The sequence below is a fragment of the Microcaecilia unicolor genome, chromosome 4 (genome assembly GCF_901765095.1).
Source record: "Microcaecilia unicolor chromosome 4, aMicUni1.1, whole genome shotgun sequence".
Taxonomy (NCBI): Eukaryota; Metazoa; Chordata; class Amphibia; order Gymnophiona; family Siphonopidae; genus Microcaecilia; species Microcaecilia unicolor.
This window is the reverse complement of record NC_044034.1, coordinates 265,379,588-265,405,477: the sequence shown is the minus strand read 5'-3', so window position 1 is coordinate 265,405,477 and position 25,890 is coordinate 265,379,588. Positions and strand designations below refer to the sequence as shown.

The following is a 25,890-nucleotide window of genomic DNA, read 5'->3' as shown; positions in this document are numbered from 1 at the left end:
AAATATGCCGCCAACCAGCATGCATCCAGCATTTTAACTAAACCTTTCTGAAATTATATTGACTGAGTTAGGGGTTATTTAGACTTGTGGAAATTCTACTTCATTTGAGGACTTTCTAGAATTTTATTCTTGGGCACTGAAGGAGAATTTATTTTTGATGTGGAGAATATGACTTTTTTAAGGGGGGGGGGGGTTTAAACTAAAAAAATGAGCGTATGTTATCTGCAGCATAAAATAAAATGTGCCCTGTGGCTGATAATATATGCTACTCTTTAGTAAAAGACCTAAAACTTGCAGGAATTTTTTGCCCAGTGTATATTTTCTAGCAAAAAAAGGTGCCGGTACTCAAATGCTTGGCGACCCTTCAAGAGTGGGGCGATCAGTGAGGGGCCCACCCCATAATAGCCAGGCCACCTGCAACCAGTCACAGAATCTATGACGAGACAGAATTGGTGTGTAGACCCTGAGGTCTAGCATTAAAACTTGGGTTCCATGGGTCAATTTTAGCAGACAATGGAAAAGGTGCCGTACTCAGTACCCCCAAGTACCCCCTCAAAAAAAGCCCTGTTTTACCATTCTGTGGACCACCACATGCAAATTACCCTTCCTGGACATAGTGACAGAGCTTGCTCAAAATGGGGGCGCTCAGCATCCACTGGCACCCACAGAGCTGGCTCATACAGTTTTGATGAAAAAAAATGAGAACACAACACCACAACACCATAGAGGATCAGTTAAAGTATGTCAGGCTGTTCAAATTGCTGTCAGATTTAAAGTATCACCTTAGAGGCTCATTGGTTTTGCATATATTTTATTTATAACATTTAATTCCATAGCTCATCAACTAAGTTCAACCTAAAATCAACCAGCTCACCACCTCCCAAAGAACCCGTGACCCAAATATGTGATTATCCACTTTCCATAACACCACAACCCACTCCCAGACTAAAACTAACCAAACACTGTAGCCATGCATTGGCAAGATGCAGTAGAGAAGGCTCCAGGGCCAGCTGCAGACGGTATGTGTTTATCACTGCTGCAGCCAGAGAAGGAAACAGGTTTGAAGGACCACAAGGCAGCAGTGGGAAGACCGGGAAAGGTGCTAGACTCGTGAGGGGAGAGAGGAAGCTCTGCTGCATGAGGAGGCATGAGATATGCTGGACTCCTGAAGGGAGACAGCAGGAGAGATGCTAGACTCGCAGGGGACAGGAAGACATGAGAGATGCTGGTTTCACAAGAGGGAGGGGGAGGGGCAGCAGAGATGCTGGACCTGTAGAAAGGAGGAGGACAGGAGTGATGCTGGAGGATGAGGAGAAGGAATAAAGGGACAGGAGAAAGTTTTTCTTCACCCAACACATAATTAAACTCTGGAATTCGTTGCTGGAGAACGTAGTGAAAGCGGTTAGCTTGACAGAGTTTAAAAAGGGGTTGGACGGTTTTCTAAAGGACAAGTCCATAGACCGCTACTAAATGGACTTGGGAAACTCCACAATTTCGGGAATAACATGTATAAAATGTTTATACGTTTGGGTAGCTTGCCAGGTGCCCTTGACCTGGATTGGCCGCTGTTGGGGACGGGATGCTGTGCTCGATGGATCTTTGGTCTTTTCCCAGTATGGAATTACTTATGTACTTATGTACTAACTATAATGGGGAGAGAGAGAAAGAGAGAGATGTGGGACTGAGGAAAATGGAGGGAAGAGAGAGAGATATGCTTTCATATGGGGGGGAGTGAAGGGAAGAGAGAAGGGGTAGATACTGGATGGTGGGTAGAAGATAGAGAGAGACAGAGAGATGATGGACCATGTGGGAAGGATAGGAAAGATACTGTGCCCTGTTGTGTAAGGCAGAGAGAGGAGAGAAGCTGGATACAGGAAGGCATAGGGATCCTAAAACAGGAAAAAAGATACGGAAACAAAAGGGAGATAATGGACATGCAAAGATAGGGACACAGAGAAGGAAAATGTTGAACATGGGGAGTGGAGGATAGGGACAGGGACACAGACATAGAGGTAAGGTGGATATGGAGAAGAAAGAAATGTCAAATAGGCAGAAGACCCTGGCAAGAGAGTTAAGAGAAGACAGAGGAAAGCAGAAACTAGAAATAGGACCAATACAATTTTTTTTTAAATGACCAGTCAATATAGGTAGAAAAATAATTTTATTTTCTATTTGGTGATTAGAAAAGGTCAGTTTCTGGAAGAGCTGGTGTTAGACATGGATGAGGTTCATGGGTGAAATTTGGGACGGGGCTCCAAAACTCAATGCCAAGCTCACTGCTTTTTTGTAGATAGAGTCCTTATTTTGGAACTTAGTGTGGCCATGGTAGATTTGCTCTAGGTCAAGAGTGACTTTTTTGTAGAGTTGTATACATTTCACAATATGCCTGATATTGAGAAGGTTTATGTTGTGTTAGTGAGATGACTAGAATTAGAAATGCCTTTGTATGGTGAGTTTTATGGGGAAAAATAATGCTGCCTGTATGGAGTACTGGAAGGAAAACAATAGCACCGTCTGTGTAGGGTGCTATGCCAGGGAGGGAAAAAGTGTTAACTGGAGAAGGAAAAGATAGAGGGATATGCTGATTCTGAGGGACATGCTAGCTCTATGTGTATGTGGGGGGGGGGAGGGGAGACACAGACAGAGGGACAGGCTAGCTGTATCTGTGTGGGGAAGAGGGACAGAGACAAAGAGGGACATGTTAGCTGTACATATGTGAGTGGGGGGGGGGGGGGACAGAAACAGATGACGATGTGCACAGGGGAACAAGAGAGAGGTGGGTTGACTGTATATGTGTGGAGAGGAAGAGGTGAGAAATAGGTGGTAGTGTAGATTGGATGAGAGAGGACAAAAAGATAGAAAGGCTGGTGGAGTGCATTGGGGGAGAGAGAGGGAAGGGCTGGCTCTATTTGTGTGGGGGTGACAAAGAAGGACATGTTGGCTGTGGGTTTGTAGGTGTTAACCACTTGCCGTGCAGCCATTTCCCAGGGAAGCCCTTACTGCCACCTATTTAAGAGGTGGTAAGGGCTCCTGCTCTAACCCATGGTAACTGGACAGCGCACAACACTGTTCTATTTCCACTGGGAAAGCCCCTGGCACAGAAAATTTCTAAAATCCAGAATGCCAAAAATGGCGTGTGATGGGGGCAGGTACTACCACTGTGCTCCAGGGGCAATGGAGGGTTAAGTGACTTGCCCAGAGTCACAAAGAGCTGCAGTGGAAATTGAACTCAGCTCCCCAGGATCAAAGTCCACTGCACTAACCACTAGGCTACTTGTTGAGGTCCCATCATCAATATCTTTGTCCAGTGGCCAAAGCTTTACAGTCAAGTCTGAAACCAGAGTACTAGGGGTCTTGCTCGATTCTTCACTCACCTTCTCATCCCATATTAACCAGCTATGGAAGAAAACACTATTCAAAATGTGGCAGCTACATCTAGTCAGATCATTCTTCAACCAAATGGCCTTTGAACTACTAGACAAATGATAGTCCTACCTCACTTGGATCACTGTAACATTGTATTTCTTGGTATTAAGTGTCAATATCAGAAAAGAAACTTCAAATCATAAAGAATACAGCTGCTAGACTAATATACAGCTTGACTAGATATACTAGCATTTCAACTCATCTTAACAAACTGCACTGGCTTCCCATAGTAGAAAGACTCAGGTTCAAAGCTGCTCATTCAGTTTTTCAAATCCTACAGGATTACATCTCTGAATTGCTAAGACCGCTTCGCTACGTTTGGTCCAGTCTAACAGACTGAAAGAACAACTGATGCTAGCGTCACCTTTCAAAAGAGAATTCAAAATCAGAAGATTTTCAGCTCTCTATTTCCTGTACTTGGAGTTAAAATGTGGAACTCTCTACCTATTGCCATCAGAACAGAAAACAGTTATCTTAGTTCAGGAAGAGGCTAAAAACCTTTCTCTTCATAACAATCCATTGACTTCTACCTCCTAATATCATTCAATATTCTTTCCTATAATGTTTTTGGTCTCATGCATTACACCAATGGTCTCTAATTGTTCTCATACCTCACATTAACATTATTGGCTTTTGTCTCACCTAGAATGTAAACTGCATTGAACCCTGGAAAGGGGATATTAGCGGTATACAATAATTGATTTAATTTGATTTGATTCTCACTCTTTCTATTCATTTGAGTGCTCGTCCAAGTTTAATGATGGAGCTGGATTCTAGACATCTACTATCATTCTAGACATTTCACTTCTTCCCCTGGATTGTATATAGGTTGTCCAAAGTTGAGTGCCCAGATTTGGGTATAGAGTCAAGATGTGTGTGCAAACTAATCAATTGGGTGCTAACAACCAATTACTGATGTTAATTGGAATTCATTGGCGCTTAATTAGCATTAATTTGCCCACACTTCTGCCTGTGTGCTATTTTATTATGCCATATGCCCAAAATGTCTTGTGCGCAACCCAAAAGAGTGGCATGGTCATGAGAGGGGCATGGGTGGGTCGGGGAATTAAATCACAGAACAAAGAGCAGTGATTAAAGAGCAAATAAGTAACCTAATACAAAAAATAAAGCTCCAATCTCAAAATTTTGTAAAATTTTGTGCTTTTGCAAAAAATGAAGAAAAAGCCCTCAGAAACCATGGATAATATATCTCAGGTTTAGTGCGTGGTTATGTTGCTGTAATAACTCACGCCAGACGGGAACCCATTTCGCCCAAAGCTAGGCTTCATCGGGAACGGAGTGCTTTCGTTAAACTGGAATCAAAATAGAAAAGACATTGTTGTCATGAAAAGAAATAAAGCTTAAGCACATTAAGTTATAGCTCGAGGTCTGTCATACTTTAGTGGAAGCTTGCAATATTTCAAAAAAATGGTGCCTCGGCGTTCCTATGCTTCCAATTGTCTGAAATACTGATACGTGTGTTGCGTGATGACATCGAAAAGATTCTAACCTATCAGTGAATTATAATGTGTTTGGACTGCAGTACAACGTCAATAGAAATTGTACCAATCAATGGAGCTGTTAAGCCCGTTTGGCTCCAGAGTATCAAATTCAAATATCCATCTAGTTTCTCTTCTTAACAAAGCAAGTTTACGGTCCCCTCCTCTATAATGTGCTTCAACATGATCTATTGCGAAGCATTGCAATTCTTCAAATTTATGTTGGTGTGAAATACAATGTTCCACAATTGGTTCTTTGACAGCGCATCTGCGGATGTTGGATCTGTGTTCTGAAATTCTAACCCGCAATGGTCTTGTAGTCATGCCTATGTAGAGTTTTTTGCAAGGACAACTCAAGATGTATACCACATGGTTGGATGAACAATTTGTAAAGTGCACTAATTTATGGATTTTGTTTGTTTTAGGATTGATGACTTCTTTTGTCTGTTTGGTTATAGTGCATATTTGACAGTGTCCACATCTATAATGCCCTTGTGTTTTCTTGATGCTTGTGGTAAAGGGTCTTGTGTCAGCGGGACTAATGATTTCTTTAATGTTGCTTGTCCTAGCATATGCAATGCGCAAATTGACATTCTCAAATGCATTAGTGGATCTTATTATGTCCCATCTGTTTTTTATCAAATTTGAAAGGAGAGGGCTGTGTTCATTGTGTTGCATGACCATTGTGAACATATTTTCATCTGTTTGGTATGTTGGTTTGCTGGACATAAGTAGACTTCTATTATTGAATTTTGCTCTTCGATATGCTTTATTCAGAACAGTCTTAGTGTAGCCTCTCATTGATAGATCTTTCATTAGTTGTTTTGCTTGAAGTTTAAACGTAGAAGTATCTGTACAGATGCGTCTCTATCTCAGCATTTGGGAGAATGGAAGGCTGTCTTTAAGATGCCTGGGATGGCAGCTAGAGTTATGCAGAAACGTGTTTCTGTCAGTGGTTTTCTTGTATACTTTTGTGATAAATCTTTTGGAGACAATATTGACCTCAACATCAAGAAAATGTATTGATTCAGATGAATGCTGTTCTGTAAATTGGATATTGTGATTACAGCTATTTAGCCATCCCAGGCATCTTAAAGACAGCCTTCCATTCTCCCAAATGCTGAGATTGAGACGCATCTGTACAGATACTTCTACGTTTAAACTTCAAGCAAAACAACTAATGAAAGATCTATCAATGAGAGGCTACACTAAGACTGTTCTGAATAAAGCATATCGAAGAGCAAAATTCAATAATAGAAGTCTACTTATGTCCAGCAAACCAACATACCAAACAGATGAAAATATGTTCACAATGGTCATGCAACACAATGAACACAGCCCTCTCCTTTCAAATTTGATAAAAAACAGATGGGACATAATAAGATCCACTAATGCATTTGAGAATGTCAATTTGCGCATTGCATATGCTAGGACAAGCAACATTAAAGAAATCATTAGTCCCGCTGACACAAGACCCTTTACCACAAGCATCAAGAAAACACAAGGGCATTATAGATGTGGACACTGTCAAATATGCACTATAACCAAACAGACAAAAGAAGTCATCAATCCTAAAACAAACAAAATCCATAAATTAGTGCACTTTACAAATTGTTCATCCAACCATGTGGTATACATCTTGAGTTGTCCTTGCAAAAAACTCTACATAGGCATGACTACAAGACCATTGCGGGTTAGAATTTCAGAACACAGATCCAACATCCGCAGATGCGCTGTCAAAGAACCAATTGTGGAACATTGTATTTCACACCAACATAAATTTGAAGAATTGCAATGCTTCGCAATAGATCATGTTGAAGCACATTATAGAGGAGGGGACCGTAAACTTGCTTTGTTAAGAAGAGAAACTAGATGGATATTTGAATTTGATACTCTGGAGCCAAACGGGCTTAACAGCTCCATTGATTGGTACAATTTCTATTGACGTTGTACTGCAGTCCAAACATATTATAATTCACTGATAGGTTAGAATCTTTTCGACGTCATCACGCAACACACGTATCAGTATTTCAGACAATTGGAAGCATAGGAACGCCGAGGCGCCATTTTTTTGAAATATAGCAAGCTTCCACTAAAGTATGACAGACCTCGAGCTATAACTTAATGTGCTTAAGCTTTATTTCTTTTCATGACAACAATGTCTTTTCTATTTTGATTCCAGTTTAACGAAAGCACTCCGTTCCCGATGAAGCCTAGCTTTGGGCGAAACGGGTTCCCGTCTGGCGTGAGTTATTACAGCAACATAACCACGCACTAAACCTGAGATATATTATCCATGGTTTCTGAGGGCTTTTTCTTCATTTTTTGCAAAAGCACAAAATTTTACAAAATTTTGAGATTGGAGCTTTATTTTTTGTATTGGGTCGGGGAATTCCAAATATTTAGGCACAGTGTTATAGAATTCTGGGGTTACCCGCACAATTTGTGAACCAAGATTAACACCAGGTTTCAGCTGTTGTAAGTCCTCACGCTCAAAGTTGGGTGCAGAAATCCACTCTAAGCGCTGTTCTATAAAGGATGCTCAGCCCGGAGTGCTCTTTATAATATCGCATAGTGCAGGTTTTCCCCATGCCTAATTTTGAGTGCCATTTATTGATTCTGGCCTTTTATGTATTTGGGTCTGTTGATGCTGTTAAGCAATCATATAGGCCTAAAATAGTAACTCTATATGGATTATCTATTTCAATTTCCATTGGCTTCAGGAACATACAGTCTTGGAACACAATGGTTCTTATAAATTACCTCTTGAGCATGAAGGACTTTTCTTGTTCATACATCCAGTTTTCAAGATCTTTATAAGGCCAGTCTGCAGGTCCAAAGTTGTATGGGAATATGGGGATTGCAATCTGATTAATGACTTGTATGTTGTTTTGTGCTGTTAAAGCACTTCTTAGTATTGATTTTAATCCCCTGTAATATTCTTTGCTGATCTTTTCTCTCAGTGATTTGTGTTGGATTGTAGCTTTTTCCTCTACCCCTAGACATTTATATATACCTTCCTGTTCAAGTTCCTTTGTCACAATCATTAGTTTCAAGTATCAAGTTTATTCTGGGCTTTCTATCCTTTTCATCAAGCAATATATCTAGGCGGCTTACAATCTAAAATTTTAGGGGAGACAAGACAAGACTATGAAGATAGAGGGGTGGATCTACAATATTGATAGGATAGAGTAAGGATAATACATTCTGTAGGATCTGGCAGGTCTTCCAGGATCACTCCATGTGAATGAGTTTAGCAGGGTAGATGTATCTCAGGAGTTCTACTTAGGCATCTAGGAAGAGGAAAGTTTTGAGTTCAAATTTAAAATGCTAGAGAGTTGATTGGTGGCAAAGGGACTGCAGTAATTTATTCCGGAGTTCTGGGCCTTGGACAGAGAAGATTGCTTTCCTAGTTTGTTTGTGAAATATTTTTCGAAATGATGGCACTACTAACCAGTTTTGAAATGATGATCTAAGAGTTCCGTGGGTTGGATAAGGAGTAGGTAAATGAGAGAGGTGACAGTTCACCTGAAGAGTGGATTTTGTATAATAACAGTATGATTCTGTAGATTGTCCAATGGGGCAGGGGTAGCCAGTGGGTGATGTTTTCAGTTGTGTTCAATTTTTCTATAAGGAAAATTGCCTTAGCAGATTTATCCAATCCAAAAGTCATCCTAATGTCATTGGAAAAGCTTTTCACTAGACAGAGTTGTTCTGCTAAGTGTTGATCGCTGGCATGATAGAATTTCAAGCCATAGGAACAAGCTCTGTGGATGCCAGTGGGTTCTGAGCATCCCCAATACTATACAAGCTCCTTTATTGTGTCCAGGGGCGGGTACTGTAATTTGTATTGTACTTGGCACCCATGCTTCATGTCATCTACATACAATTGTTACCATCTTTAGGATTAAAACTAAATCCATAGCCCAAGAAGTTAATAAGAGTATCAGTGGATTAAGAGCCATACAAAATAAAAGTAGCAACAGAGAGTTTTCTTGCTGGGTATTGATATTCGGAATGACAAACTGAGGAATAGAAGCAGAAGCATAAACCAACCAGTGGCTGTAAATATGACTTTATTGAAAGAGCAGCCTTTGGTATTGGTGTGTGCCACAATTGTCCTATCATTCAATTGTTCTATTTCATGCCCAACATGTTTTGGCAATGAAATGCCTACATCAGGGGCACAGTCAATTTCTGATATTAGGGTATGTCACACCTTAAAAGAGAAATCCAATTGAAAGGACAAATCTCAATATGCAGGGGTCAATAAACAATCCACAAAACAATTCCCAGCAAATATTTGTAAACAACCTATTTTGTATGTCACCAATGAACATAAATTATATACATTTTTGTGGATCTTCAGAAGCCTGGCTAGCTGAATGCATACAATTTTTCAAATGCAAAAGCTGCCCATTTGTCATTGATCCAATTTTTATAGAAATGGCTTCACTTTTAAGAACTCATTCACTGAAAATATATGAAAAAGCATTAAGCTACTTAGCTTTCAGACTGTCAAGAATTGGAGAGGCTCCGATTTTTGATAGTTTGAAAGCTAATTAGCTTAATGCTTTTTCACATATTTTCAGTGAATGAGTTCTTAAAAGTGAAGAAATTTCTATAAAAATTGGATCAATGACGAATGGGCAGCCTCTGCTGCCCACTTAAGTTGCTTTAAATATTGGCAGGGTGATGTCTTGGATTTTCCTTCCTCCAACCTACACACGTCTGGCAATATTTCTCTGCAGTACTGGGTTACCCAAAAGGCATAATAGGCACATGCTAAGATGAAGCCTCCTCCTCCCCCATCTCCTTCCATCTCTGTCTCAGAGGTTGACTGTTAGGTAGGCAGTTTTACTCAAACGAAAAAGAATACGTCCAACGTAGGGTCACTGAGCCCAAGCACACATAAAGACTGTCATAACTTTCCATTTTCTCAGAACATGCTTCATGTTATCTAAGAAACCCTTGAATGGGGCAGACCTGCATCAATGTGCTAAAGCTCAGAGGACCCATATTCAGTTCTTATGCTGTGCTGTAACAGGGTCCTTGTTTTACCTACACAGCTTCCCTACTGCATTCAGACCAGGGATAGGCAAACCTGCCCTCCCTCCCTCAGTCTGACCAAAATTTCTCGTGATCTTTTATAACATGCTAACTTTGGAGAAGTAGCCTAGTGGTTAGTGCAGTGGACTTTGATCCTAGGGAACTGGGTTTGATTCCGACTGCAGCTCCTTGTAACTCTGGGCAAGTCACTTAACCCTCCATTGCTCCAGGTACAAATAAGTACCTGCATGTAATATGTAAACCGCTTTGAACGTAGTTGCAAAAACCACAGAAAGGCTGTATATCAAGTCCCATTCCCTTTCCCCTTTTAGCCAGACTACAAGGAAACAGTAGTGAAATAGTTTGTAAAGGTATAAGAAAACATGTGGTATCATACTAAAAAATGTTAGCGTCAATATTCTAAGGGGGCCTTTTACAAAGCATTGGTAAGCCCAACAAGGACTTACTGAATGATAAATCAGGGCAGCTGCCAGTGGTAGTTCTGCCCAGAGTCCGCACCATTTCTGGGGGAAAAAGAAAACCCCTGGAAATGGCTTACACAGCAGTAACCCAGTGGTAATCAGCAATCAGCATAGCCATATGCTGCCCAGTTACCAATGGGTTACCACAGGAGCTCTTATCACCACCTCAATGGTTAGTGGTAAGGGTTCCCCACTGCATGGTGTCATCTGGTCCCTCTTCCACTCTCCAGCTAGGGTTGACCCTGCTTAGCCTGCAGGATTCAATGTAGGCCCAGACCTTTGAACTACGAGCTTGTCCTTACTCTAAACCCCCAGCTTCTGCAGCTCCTTCGGGTAACTGTTACTCAAGCCATCCTTATGGTAGTAGATCACTTTTTAACTGAGTATATGGCCCCATAGGAGCGACATTGATCATTCTCATCCAGATTTGTTGTAAAACAAATCGACAGGAACTGAGGCTTACAAAATTGGTTCACTGCTGGGAGACAAGATAATGATAGGCAACATTAGAATCAGATTGAGATGGCATTAATGAATATTGCACATTCTTAACAAAACATGAGAATATCATCTTGCATTCTGGCAGCATGTGAACAAGATTTAAAAAAAAAAATTACAGCAGTGTAATTGCAGGAAAATGGCCTTTGGAGGTTATGGGTCAATGGACTGTTAAGTGACTGGCATGTTACCCGCTAGTATAGAATTATTCATGAGTGGTGTGAAAAGATACACAACATCTCACCTTCAAACCTAAGCCATGGCTTCAGATTAAAACTTGAGTAAAGTGGTGTGGTAGCCGTGTTAGTCCACTTTTAAAGGTAATAAATAGAAATAAATCAAAGCATAGAAAAGAAAATAAGATACCTTTTTTTACTGGACTAACTTAATACATCGTTTGAGTCATTTCAAAGGCAACTCTTCTTCAGATTAAAACACGGCAGCTAGACTTATCTTTAGAAAAACATGTTTTGAAAGCGCAAAACTCCTCTGTGAAAAACTACACTGGCTCTCAATCAAAGAACGCATTGCTTTCAAAATCTGTACTCTGGCTCACAAAATTATCTACAGTGAGGCCCCGGGATACCTGACAGACTTGATCGACCTACATACTAGAAACACATCCGAATCAACACAAATGTACCTAAATCTGCACTACCCAAGCTGCAAAGGACTCAAATACAAATCAACTTACGCATCCAGTTTCTCCTACATAAGCACACAACTGTGGAACGCATTACCAAAAGCCTTGAAAACTACGTACGACCACCTAAACTTCCGGAAAAAACTAAAAACTAACCTGTTTAAAAAGGCATACCCTACCAATCCAACATAAATGCCTGATCTCTGCAACAACAAAACTAAAGTACGTAATGGACATAACACAACTCTTCTGTTGTACGATTCCCTAATGTGGCTGTGCCACATGACCTTTATCTTACCACAATATCACTTTGTATTTGTTTACACCGGAGTCTGCAAACACCTCTCTGGTACTATGTAAGCCACATTGAGCCTATAAATAGGTGGGGAAATGTGGGATACAAATGTAACAAATAATAATAATGCCATCTTTTTTACAACTTGAAGAAGAAGGGATACCTTTGAAAGCAAATCAAAAGATGTATTAAGTTAGTCCAATAAAAAAAAGGTATCATCTTATTTTCTTTTCTGTGCTTTGATTTATTTCTATTTATTTGATTAAAACTTAAAACTTGAATGTGTGGTGCATCAGATGAGGTCACACAAAGTCAAGAAGGTACAGAGGGGTTTAAATTCATTCGCACCTTTTCAAATAAGAATTTTTCTTTTCATCTGACTGCCCAGGTGGCTTTCTCAATGACAGCAGCACTTCAAGCAGAATGCGCTGAATTATTCCTTTAGCTGTCCAAGTTGTTAATCTATATCTGTGGGGTTGCCATAGTGACAGATGCAGTGCCTGGTCAGGATCATGCCAAATATCGAAAGTCCCTCTGGACGTAGTAGCTGGTGATTGACTGCCTAGCCTGCTTGCACCTCTTCTGCCCTTGCATTTTGATTCATCCAGTAGTTTGTAGTAAACGTGTCACGAACATGCTTTACCGCATCTTGATCACTAAGCTGAATGGCAGATGGGAATGAAGTGAATACAGTAATAAACCTGAGAGATAAAACCTGCAGCTGGTAAGTTGTAGTGGTTTTGAGAGAGGGTTCTGTCTGATCACCTCCAGTGTTTTTTTGCTAGGTCCATTACATAGATAAAATCTTCTTTACAGACTGTAGCCCTAGCATTTAACCTGCTCTGTATTAAAGGGTCCTGAACTTATCTTAAAGAAATAAAGCTTTTACATTCTTCCTGGTGTGCATACTGTAGACGTAAAGACTTCAGGATGCTGAGTCTATTTTTATAAAATATTAATTTGCATTGCAATTCTTGTAGATAATCTTGCTGGGTCCTGAGAAAAAGGAATTGTTTGCAGGTAATAGTGTTTTCATTACACCAGTACAGGAGTTATCTAAAGCTGTGGCTGTGCATGAACTTTTGAGATACCACAGGTCCTATCTTCAGATGTGACCAGAATAGAATGGTATAAACTACTTCTGCCCTGCTTCTGCAGAAGAGACTCCTGGCTTGTCTGCTTTCGTTTCTACCAATTAGTTGCAGCTCCAGATTTCCTGGGTTACCTGGTACCAATACACTAGGGGGGGCCCTTTTACTAAGCCGTGTAAGCGTCTACACATGCCCAACATGCGCCAAAATGGAGTTACTGCCAGGCTACCCCTTGGCTCTTGTGGTAATTTCATTTTTGGTACACGTCCGATACATGCGTCTGAAAAATAATTTTTATTTTCGGAGCCAAAATGGATGTGCAGCAATTTTCATTTTGCTACACGTCCATTATTGGCAAAAATGTAAAAAAGAAATTCTTGGCAGGTGCGCTGAAAAATGATTCTGCATGCACCCAAACCACACGCCTACACTACCGCAGGCCATTTTACAGCACACCGTAGTAAAAGGACCCCTAAAATTGCGAGTCGAGGCCATGCCCTTCTCTCTGGCAACTATGGCAGAAAAAGGACACAACAGTGATGCATGTTCAAAGTCCTCCCCCACAGTGCACACTTCTCATAATAGGAAACATACAAGAGAAGAGAAGGGGCAGCGCAGAACTTCAGTTATCAAAGAGTCTTTGTGCTGTTGCCTCTGCCTCCTTCCTCCTCCCACTGTTTGCCGCTACTTACCTTCCATCACTGCTGTTCCTCTTGGTTGCCTGCTTTTGCTGTGGCCCAAAGAAATGAAGAGGAGAACAGAGGAGAAGAGTGCGGAGATTGTTGAGTCAGACACTTAAAGGTCAAAGTGGACTTTTTACTAAAGAGTTGCCATGTGGCAACCCGGAACTACTGCCGGCCTAATGCTGCTGTCGGCAGTAGCTCCGCTTTCAGCATATGCCATTTCTGGTGCTATGGAAAATAATTCCGTAATTTCTAGCATGGCGCTTACCCAGCGGTAATTTCTGCATGGTTGCCGCCAGTGGGTGGTAAGTGCTTCCCCCCCCCCCCCCCCCCCCCCGCATGACCGCAATAACCTTATCACATGGCCATGTCTTTTTCAGGGGCCTTTTACCCACTGTGGTAAAAAGGGCCCTGGCGCATGGCAAAAATAGCCCCCTGCTGCTACTGCATGGCCATTTTTACCACAGCTTGGTAATGGGACCCCATAGAGTTTGGAAATGGAGGGTTGAGAAGATGGAGGATAGAAGTGGAAAATTGAGAGGACATTGAAGGATGAGTTACGATGAAGGAGATGGATGGGTGAGAAACAGAAGGAGGTGGGTTGAGCACTGAAAAGGAAGGAGATGAAGGGATAAACGGTGGTAAAGGAGATCTAGGGATGAGTGATAAAGGGCGCAGATAGGTGAGCAACAGTTGGACGAAAGGAATTGCTTTCAAAAATTCTGAAAAAAAATTGCACATTAAAATGTGTAAGAAAAGAGACATACATCTGCTCTCACAGTACAGATAATCATGGATGATCAATGGGAGTAGAGTATTAACAATTGTTTGGAAAGTTTCTGTTGTGCCAAAAATTATAAGTGCCATACTTTACAGACTTTGATGAGCTGATGGCAGCACAATCCTTGAGAAACTTAACACATGCTTATCTGAGATTGGATGAGAGACATCATCACTGAGTCAAACAGCGGGAACATTTTTGTGTTTTCTAAGGAAAGAGTTAAGCCTTATCAATTTATCTAGCTTCTGTCACTATAATAATTTGCACATGCACATTGAATGAATTTTTATATCTAAGGTCACAAGAACATTTTAACTTCACTAACTTAATATTTTTGAACTATGCTTTTTTTTTTGTTGTATGTGTGCTAAAAAGTTGTAAAACAAATCTTTTTTTCCCCCTCAGTTGGTAGCATCCATAGTGTTCATCAGCTTTGGAGTGGTTGCAGCATTTTGTTGTGCGATAGTCGATGGAGTGTTTGCCGCACGGCATATAGTAAGTATTGCCTCTCAGATTTTCTCTTCACTACAAAGTTGTTGTTTTTTTTTGTTTGTTTGTTTGTTTTTTGCCAATGGCAGTTTTAGTTCCCTGCTCATCACTTTCTATCAGATTCAGTGAAAGGGTGCCCAGTATAGGCAAATCAGCATTCACCACCCCTTCATATATATCCAATCAATTCCAAGAATGGTATTCTTTACTGGGACCCTATTCATCTCTGCAAAATCCCTTTCTTTAAACCTCCTCCACCTCCACCATAGATATACAGGTGTCCTTCTTATCCATTCTATTGGCCTGCAATAGTGTAGTAACATAGGGGTAGAGGAACACATTTTTGGCTGGAAGGGGCAAAAAAAAAACAATCTCTAGCTTTGCCCTCTAGTCGATGCTTTGATGGACAACATATTGGTAGGGTCATGGCCTATATGGCCCACCTTATTCTGCTGTAGTAGTGGCAGCACAGAATGCAAGGCCACAGAAAATGTTCAGTTTCCTGTCCATGTAGATATCCTCTCTGCCCTCTACTCCTGCTGTGCGATTACACTCTGAACAGGAAATGTACATGCAGAGGAGGAGGAGTAGCTGCAGGGACAGGGTCTCCAACTCTCTCTTGGTATTCCTGGAGAAGGTGGTATTGTCTCTACTTGTAAAAGTGTTAATAGGGAGGAGGTTGGACATTATAAACATTAGTGGTGGATTGGTCTTAAGTTGAATTATGGTTAATCAAATTTTACAAATAAAATAATTACTGTGAAGTCTTCTAATGAAACAAAAAACAACTAAAGCATCTTAGATCCTGATAGTTGCAGATCTAAGCCAGCGTGGTTTTACCAGAGGAAGATTATGTCAAATAAAACTGAATTTTGCAATTGGTGAAAAGAGAATTATATAGGATGGGGGTGGGGGGAATTGGATGTAATGTTCTTAGATTTTAGTAATGGTACTGATACTATCCCATATAGGAGGCTCATAAATAAACTGAGATATGTAGGCATGGGATTTAAGATGGTGGACTGGGAACAACAGAGCATGTGGCAAATGAAGTTACCTCTGGAAGGAGAAAGGTGATAAGTGGAATGCCTCAGAAACTAGTCCTGGGGTCAGTCCTGTTCTGTATATTTGTGAATAATATTTTGAGGAATTAGGAAGGACAGCATATCTTTGTTGTATTCAGCTGCTTGACAGATACGTTTCAATACTAAAAAATACAAACTTAGGAGGGTGAAAATTTTTAATAACTATTTTACTAGATTCATTCAAAGGTAAATGAGTTTCTTGAAACATAATAATAAAGATCTTATATTCATCTCCTACTACATATATACAAATAAATGATGTTATATCTAAACCTTTTAATCCAACTAGAGGTACTAGACAGGGTTGCCCTTTATCTTCTTTATTATTTAATATAGCGCTTGAACATTTGTTATTAGCCATTCGTCAAAATCCTCTCATCCAGGGTGTAAGGATTGATCAACAAAACTTTACGTTAGCTGCATACGCTGATGATGTATTCATTTTCACATCACCTGCCTCAATTACTTATTAAAGGTAATATCAAAATATTCCGAGATCTCTGGATATAAATTAAATACTACAAAAAGAGAACTACTACTTATAAATTGTGTACATTTAAAGCATGAAATTCAGCAATATAACTTTCAGTGGAATGAAAACAAATGAAATATTTAGGAGTTTTGTTTGGCCCAACTATAGAGGACACTCTTAACCTTAACTCTACTAATATAACTAAAATAACTGAAAACCTAACACAAAAATGGTCACCATTAAGACTTAATTGGTGGGGTAGACCTCAAACTATAAAAATGATGATTGTACCAAAAATCAACTACACTCTCAGCCCAATCAGAAAAATAAAAGTGCTCAGACCACAAAGGTAGAAAAGAGAAAAAAATATTTGTATTTAATACTAGTAAAAAAGGCCCGTTTCTGACACAAATGAAACGGGCACTAGCAAGGTTTTCCTCGGAGTATGTATGTTTGAGAGAGTGTATGTGAGAGAGAGTGAATGTGCGAGTGTGTGTGTGAGAGAGAGAGAGTGTGTGTGAGACACAGACTCTCTGTGAGACTGAGTGTATGAGACCAAGAGAGTGTGTGAGTGACTGTCTGACACATAGAGAATGAATGTATACAGTGTGAGACATAGAGTGTGTGAGAGACTGTGTGAGAGTGAGAGAGAGAAAGACATTGTGAGAGAGAGAGAATGTGTGTATGTGACAGAGATACCTCCCCCCCTCTCTGGTGTCAGGACCCCCCTCCCTCCCTCTCTCTGGTGTCAGCCCCCCCCCCCCCCCTGTCTCTCTGGTGTCTGAGCATTACTGTGCAGGACACTGAGCTCTGGCTGTGCTTCAAGGAACTGACCAATCCTATTTAATAGAATGCACCTCCAACATTCTGAAGCCGAGAAACCTCGTGTGATTGGTCACCTCTGCTTGTGACGAACCCGGAAGTACTTGATGTCAATTCAGGAGATGGATACAGAGAGTAGGAATGCCTCAGCCATGCAGTCAGCTTCAGAATGTTGGAGGTGCGTTTTATTATATAGCATATTTTAAAGATTGAGATGTACCTGCTTTGTGAAATCTACATGTATTTTTTTTTAAGTTTTGTATTTATCAGCGTACAGGAGAAAAAAACATTTCTGTTTCTCTCTTACCAGTATTGCCCTGTATGTATGTGTGTGTGTGTGTATATATATATATATATATATATATATATATATATATATATATATACATACATACTGGCTTCATATTCAGTGTTCTAGGAGTGTGTGTGCGTTTTGAATAAGTATAATGAATATGTATGATGTATGTATGCAAATTAATATGCTGATGTACCACACCACACCCTTTGCCCCCCCCCCCCCCCCCCCCTAAATGAAACTGTCAAATTACGCCCATTCTGCCAGGTACTTGTGACCTGGATTGGCCACTGTAGGAAACAGGGTATTAGATTTAATGGACCTTTGGTCTATCCCAGTTTGGCAATGTTTATGTTCTTATCTTTATTTGTCCCTCTGACATCTTTCTTTTTTGAACTTCCCCATTCCTCTCTTCCTTCTTCACTTTCTTCTAGTACCTTCTTCGCCTCTCTTCCTCTTTCTTCTGCACATCTTTATTCTCCCTCAGTTCTTCATCTCCTCTCCCCATCTTTCATAACTTTCAAACCACTTTGGGCCTGATTCACTACTCTTTGTTCTCATAGACACAAAATAGGACAAAATCCTTTGTGAATCAAAGCTCTAATTCCTAGTCTTATTCTTCCATCTCCCCTTTCAAATCACTTCTCCTTAACTTTTTTTCTTAATGCTTTATTTGTGACACGTTGGAACAAAAGGCACAAGAAAGCTGAGGCAGTGACCCAACTGCTTAAACATCAGAGAATACACAACAATGTAAAATAGTAATATAGAACACAACAAGGAACAGCAACAGTACAACCCCACAGCTAAAAAAATAAAGACTACAAGAAGATACACCAACAGCACGATGAGAAACAATGACTGTCCTCCCATACCAATGCATTTTTATTTTCCAAAATCCCTATAGGAAAAATAAACTCATACATTCACACCAATCAACACTCCAAACCACACCCAGTCATAACCACAGCCACACCATCTTCCCCTTCTTCTTCTTATCATCCCTCAGCCTTGCTTTCTTCCTGCAGTCTTCAATCTCCCTCTCATCACTTTTTCTAGGCTTCTGTCTGCTTTGCTCACCACCCCTATCTCTGTCTCTTCTCTTTCTAATTCTCCATCTTCCTCTCTGATCTCCTGTGTTATAAATAGATGCATGTTATTTTGTTTATATATTGCTTATGTTCAAACTATGTGCCATGGAGGAGAATTCTTAAGCATACCACGAAAAGCAGGCTAAATGGCAGAGGAAAACCACAGTATCTGGAACTCATTTCCTCAATAAACAGAAGGAGAAACAGCACTAAGAATTACAGTGATGCTTATAAGATAATTCCTTAATTATATTACTTTTCTAATGGACATTGTATCATTAATACTTAATAATATGTAATGTTATTGAAAGAAGCTACTGCAGTTATAATGCAAATGGGAACATAGGAACACATTGGAAGGCCTAAGTAGGTGGACTCTGTGATTCAGATGTGGGGGATCCCAGTTAATAGGAATAAAGGAAAGTCAGCGAAGTGCTACCTAGTTCTTAATAAAGGTTTCTTATGCTTCATTTGTTGAGATGCCCTTTGTTTTCATAAAACAATTTAACAAGGCACTCCCGGGAGCCCTTAGAGCCCTCTTCAGTATTACATCACCAACTCAGCTTCGTTTATTCTCGACTTAAGTGGAAGATGGTTGCAGTTTCTTTTAGCTAAAATGAATGAGTGCACTGGGTTACTTTATTGGGTACATAGATCCTAACCATTGTCCTTTATTGTCACTGGAATCTAACAGAACTCAGAATCTTTAGTGTCACTCATGCTATAGCAGTGGCAGCCCTACCATTAAACCACCTGAGGTGGGGGCCTCAGGCGACACTCTTTAGGGAGTGGCATATCCTCCCACTCTGGCCGCAGTCTGGCATCTCCCCTTCCTTTTTCAGTTCCCTTCCCCAGGCCTACCTTTGTTTATTAAAAGTCTTCAGCAGCAGCGATTTCCATTGGCTGCCCTGTAGCCAGCACCAGCTTTTTCTGTCTACTGCGGCCCGCCTCTAACATAACTTCCTGTTTCCTTAGAGGCAGGCCGCAGTAGTGAGAAGAGGCCAGTGCCAGCAGCAGGGAGCCTATCGGAATCGCTGATGCTGCCATCTTTTAAAAAGCAAAGGTAGGGTCAGGATAGGGGGGTTGAAGAAGGAAGGGGGCAAAATGCCAGTTCATGGCCAGGGGAGGGGTGTGTTATCTCAGTCCTTGCCTCAGAAGGCATCTCAGCCCTCGCCTCAGGTGGCAGATTGCCTTGGGCTGCCCCTGTGCTATAGAACGTATGTGTTAGCCCTAAATCCTTAAGTGCTATCATCATGGCTCAGCTGGCACACTGTAAGAAGAAACCCCAAGGTTCCCTCCTTATTATTTCATTGAACTGTCCATTTTGAGGACTTGCAGTTTGTATAGTCAGTGTTGTTTTTCTAGCAAAAAAGGTGCCTGTACTCAAATGCTAGGCCACCCTTCAGGAGTGGGGTAATCACTGAGGGACCCACCCCATAATAGCCAGGCCACCTGCAACCAGTCATAGAATCTATGGCAAGACAGAATTGGTGTGTAGAGCCTGAGCTCTTTCATTAAAACTTGGGTACCATGGGTCAATTTTAGCAGACAATGGAAAAGGTGCCAGTACTCAGTACCCCCAAGTACCCCCTCAAAAAAAAGCTCTGTGTATAGTAGACAACCAAATTTGTTGTAAGCACACTGAAGCATAAGCAGTGTTACCAATTTGATACATGCAAGGAACATAGGAGACTTAAAGTGGTACTAGTGAAGAGGCCAGATATCACCACATAAAGAAGGTGCAGTGGAACTTTGGTCCCTGGGTGTTGCAAACCATGAGAGAGAATTACATACAGTTGAGGCAGTGTGCATGCAAATCTATTTCATGCATACTCATTGGGACTTCTGATAATCTGACTGGTTTGTGGCTGTCAAGGACCATCACTCGTTCCCTGCTATACCACTAGACCACCAAGGATTGTAGGGTAGTCCGTTGGGGGGGGGGGGCAGAGCCACCGAGAGGAGAGGCGGGGGGGGGGGGGCGGGAAAGTCAACAGACCTGTGCCTCAAAGGGGGGCCCGGCGCCGGGTTCTCTCTCTCTTCCCTGCTCCTGACTGGACTTGGGTGATCTCGTCCCGACAGGAGCAGGAGAGAGAAAACTCCGGCACCGGGCCCCCCCCCCCCCATGGAGGCTAGACTTTGGGCCAGGGCCTCTGGTTTGGCTGGCAGGGGTCCCCCCAGACCCCGCCAGCAGAAGAAGTCTTCACATCAGCTGTCACTCCAAATGTGATACAAAGTCAGCTATTGTAAAAGCACTGTGGCTTTTAGTTTCAGTTTTCATTATCTGAGGTCTATGTGTGCGGAGGCCATTTTGCGTTGTTACAATATGGCCTTTCATTATTTAAATTATTATATATTTCTGGCTTAGATACTATTTGGGTATGATGGGTGTGATGAAGATGCAGCGTTTTAATCAACCTTGTGGCATACGAAAGGAACCTGCAGTGTTTTTGTTTTCAAGTTCAAGTACTGGTCAGTTTATAGTGTTAGTAGGAAAATGATATTACAATAAAATGAAGTTTATATATTGGAAAATAATTTCAGAAATGTATTGCTCTTGATTGTAATTTTTCAGAGCATAGTCTCCACATTCAGAAACATGAATGGGCAGTAGAGTAAGGTAAGGGGAGGGGACTAGGGAATAGGACACCCTTAGGGGGATGTGGGGGGTAAAAGGGGCGATACAATAAGTGACAGGGGACGGGGTGGGGGTGTGACAGGGGCGAGGCGGGGTGTGGCGGGGCAGGGCATGTGTCCTCTTTTGGGGGGGACCAAATATGCCCTTTTTTCTCTCATTGTCTCCTTCTAATATCCCTATGTTGTTGTCCCACTGCTATACTACTAAGGATATTCGAATGTCTCGCACAACTCTGTTCAATGTATTCTATAACCTAGTCGTAACAAATGTATTTCTATTATTCAAGTCTTATTGTAAGCCACACTGAGCCCGCAAATAGGTGGGAAAATGTGGGATACAAATGCAACAAATAAATAAATAAATAAACCCTATGTTTGCATTCCCCTAAGGCCAGCCCTGCTACCTACAAATTTTTTCCCTATTTTAATAGATCTACTGTTTCTAGTCTGGTCATTACACCACTGGGTTGTAGACATGGACTCGTGCACCAGGATTCCTTCTGGTATCCTGTATCAGCTCCACATCAGGACCCATTCCTTTAGGCTGTGAATGCTGCAGCATCCTTAGCTCCTGCCAATCTGGGGAGCAGAAGATCCAATCCAGGGATCAAACCGAGAATGTTTTGCATGGCTGCTCTCCAACTATGTCTGAATTCTGTTGTACTATATTATAGACTTTCTCTCCTGTATCTTGTCTGTAGAAATGACCACAATGCAGTAAAACACGCTGAATCAGCTCGTAAGTTTGACCTTGTTCAAGAATTTACACACTCTTTGCCAGCATTGATTTCCCATCTCACACATGCTTGCTTTGCCTTTGGTGCTTTGCTGTAGTTCTTTGGGTGCTGAACATTATTGCAGTCGGCTATGAACAAGCTTCTTGAAAGAAGTGCTCAGTTATACCGTTTTGTCCTACCTGTACTATACTGCTAACTGGTAGTTTATTAATACTGTTTTCTGATATTCCGTTCCATACAATATGCTTTTTTCTTTATATCTAGAGACATTATTGATGTTCTTTTACACCTGGATAGCTAGATAAGGTACATTGTTTATTTTAATTTAATATGTGCGTCTTTATAATGTATTTGCTGTTTGCTTTGGACAAGCCAGTGTGATGCCAAAGTTCATTATTTACAAGCACATAGCACTGTGAAGGATATTCTGTGTCACACCTAGAGTTTCTGGTGCTCCATCATTCCCAGGATTCTCAAGGCTGCTACTTTCAAGACTGCAAGTTAAGTACGATTAAGTCCGGTGGCACAGATATCAATCCTTATGTACTGTATAAGCCACTGGCAGAGTGCCAAAATCAAAGCTGATTCTGTGAGCACTTAAATTGATATTCCGTAGATAGTAACTTAGAACTTCCTTAGACAGTGTGAGGGAATTTTCTCACTAATAGGAAAAAAATTACTACAGTAAGAGAGGACAAACCATTAAAAAAAAAAATCAATGAAATCCTTCTCTTAAATTCTGGAAACTCTAATGAGATTCTGCCTCCAGCAATCTATCTATCTATCTATATATATATATAAGGCAGATGAGTGCGTTTGTTTGTTTGTCCATGTCCAAACTCCTCCGGCCCCCGAAGAGCTATGGCCACCAAACCCAGCATGGAGACTCTACCCGCTGTTGCTGAGGTTATTGTGTAGTTTGGAGCGATTTGGTTCACGGGGGCACTCAGGAGGGGAGCAGTAAATGAATAGACTGCAGGTCGGAACATTCTTTCTTGCTGTTACTGAGTGAGAAACTGCTTGGGACAGGGTGAGGGCTCAGAGACTGGTGGGGAGAAACATAGCAGCTGTGCAGTTGTCCCGCTCTCATTCTCTAATACCCGCTTCCCTATCAATTTCAATACAAGGGAGGTTCACAGACAGGTGGGAACCAGGGGCGTAGCCAGACCTTGGCGGGAGGGAGGTCCAGAGCCCAAGGTGGGGGGGCACATTTTAGCCTGCCTCCCCCAGCTGCTGACCCCCGCCACTTTTGACTCTCCCCCTGCCGCCGCAAGGACATGCTGGATGTCAGGACTCACAGCAGAGATCAGCGAACGCGCCAGAGACCGGTGCTGAAGAAGACTGGCGGGGGTTGGGACCCCTGCCAGCAAATGTACCTTGCGGCAGGTCGAAAGTGGCAGGGGAGGGTCAGCAGGGGGGGTCGAAAGTAGAAGGGACCAGGACTAAATCTGTGGGGGCCCATGCCTCCGTGGCCCCACCTAGCTATGCCCCTGGTGGGAACACGGTAGCGAGAAAGTATTGGGGTCAGGCTGGGAAGTATGTGTGTGTGTACATGAATTCACTACCCTGCCAGGGTAAAGCTTCTCAAAAAGGGCGGGAAACTGAATTTCAATATGCCCTTGAAAAGAAGGCTGTGTTTTGGCAGGAAAACAGTGAAAGCCAAACAGCAGGCACTTGCTAGATTGAAAGAAACAACCAATCAAGAAAATCAACCTAAACAAATTGATTGGAAAAGAAAAGTTAGTGCTAGGTAGGGATCCAGTCTCCATATTTTCTGATTTAAGGGAGTATTAAACTCAATGTCAATGTCACCCTTTCTCACACACCCATTCTAATACAGCACTCGGCAAAATACCCCACTCACACTCACCCGTTCTCACACACCTCTCAGCAAAACAACCCCAATCACACACCCCAGAATAGCACACCTCCACTCATACTCACCCTTCAGTACTACACCCCCACTGACACTCACCTGTTCTCACACACCCCAGAGTGGCACACCTCCACATACACTCACCCCTCAGCATACTTATACAGTGTTATTACATACAAATACACCTTGCTTTTCTCAGTTACAAAGTACTAACCTATCGCTGAGCAATGCCAGCGTAGACAGCCAGTTCCTTATAAAACAGAGAAAAAAGACATCAGTATACAAGTCTTGTCATTTTACATATAGACCAAACTAAACTCTATTTATAACATCCCCTGCACAAAATTGGAGGGGGCAAAATCTCATTAGGGTTTCCAGCATCTAAGACAAGGATTTAATTGATTTTTTTTGGTAATTTTATTGTTAATTTCTCTCTTATGTGACTGACTTCCGTGGTCTGAATAACGGTTCCTATGTAGGCAACTACTTGCTCTCATAAACCAGATGCCACCTTATAAAATCATCCTCTGCATCTTCATATTCCATCAAAACATGGAAATCTGATTGTTTTCTCACCTAGAGCATTGGTGACAACAGTTTAGTGTTGATGGGTTTGTACAAATGTAAGTCGATAGATATAGAAGGGAAATGCTCTCTTCATACCCATCCATAAAACATTTGAAGCAAGACTAAATTTAATTCTGAATTTTTCCCAGTTTTAATGCAAAAGTTTCACCCTTGATCCAGCATAGGCTAAAAGTTTAGCTTCCAGCTTTATGAGAGTTTTAAAGACCGCAAAACCTAATTGAAAGACAAATGCCTCAGCGGAAGATATGGCTAGGTTATTTAACTCATTTAAAAATACTTCACATGACAGAGAGCTGGGCACAGCACATTTATACAATTAAAGGAGCTAACAATGGCGACTTGATGTGTCATCTACACTGTCACGTTCTTGGATAATGATATTCTCGCAATTTACAGCAGCAGGTTCATTTTAGTGATGGGCCATTAAGCTATACTTTTCACCATAAAACATGACAGAGTGCAGTGAAATAAATGCAAGCTAAAAGTTTAAAAAAGATACTTAATGATGGTTACTTCAAAAGAAGAAAACAGATTATGGCAGCACAAGGACACCGTTACCAGTGAGACACATTCTTACTTGCAGTGCATTACTAGCGAACAGCAATCAAGGGTAAGGTCACTGCAAAACACACAAAACAGAAAATATGAGATTTATCAGGACATCCAGACAAGTAAAGCAGAGAATTTACCAGGCTCTTTTTATATTGTAAACCAATATTCAAATTAATTGTAAAAATGGTATATTGAATGCTGACAGCATTAACAAAAATACAAAAAAGAAGAAAATGGATGGATTTCCACCATCCATCTTAGTCTCTCTTCCCTTTCCCTTTTCCTTCTTACCCTGTTCCTTCCCCCCCTATCCAATGTAATTGTAATTGATTAATCTGTACACTGTAAGCCACTTTGAGTCTGCTTTATGTGGAAAAAAGTGGGGTATAAATGTTCATAAATAAGTAAAAGAATTTAAAAGAAGTAAAAAATTCATTCTCACATGAAGGTTTTTTTAGACAAATGAAAGATGTGGAGGGGCATAATCGAACACGAACGCCTATCTCCATGGGCGTCTATGTCCGAAACTGGTACGTGAAGAGGTGGGACAGACTGTATTTTCGAAAAAATGGACGTTTTTCAGCTGGGCGTTTGTTTTTTTTAGCGATAATGGAAACTAAAAACGCCCAGCTCAAAAATGTCCTAATCCGAGCCATTTGGTCGTGGGAGGGGCCAGGATTCGTAGTACACTCGCCCCCCTGACATGCCAGGACACCAACTGGGCACCCTAGAGGTCAGTGCGGTGTACTTCAGACAACGCTCCCACATGCATAGCTCCCTTACCATGGGTGCTGAGCAC

At 41.3% G+C, this 25,890-nt stretch overlaps 1 protein-coding gene across 1 annotated transcript in view; it reads left to right on the top strand.

The window, feature by feature from the left end:
• The window catches only part of TMEM255B (transmembrane protein 255B), a 166,316-nt gene that overhangs the window by 69,596 nt on the left and 70,830 nt on the right, over positions 1 to 25,890 (top strand). Inside the window, exon 4 of the mRNA XM_030199567.1 lies at positions 14,853 to 14,942. Within this exon, the coding sequence (XP_030055427.1) occupies positions 14,853 to 14,942 (90 nt within the window). The remainder of the gene's footprint in view (positions 1 to 14,852; positions 14,943 to 25,890) is intronic.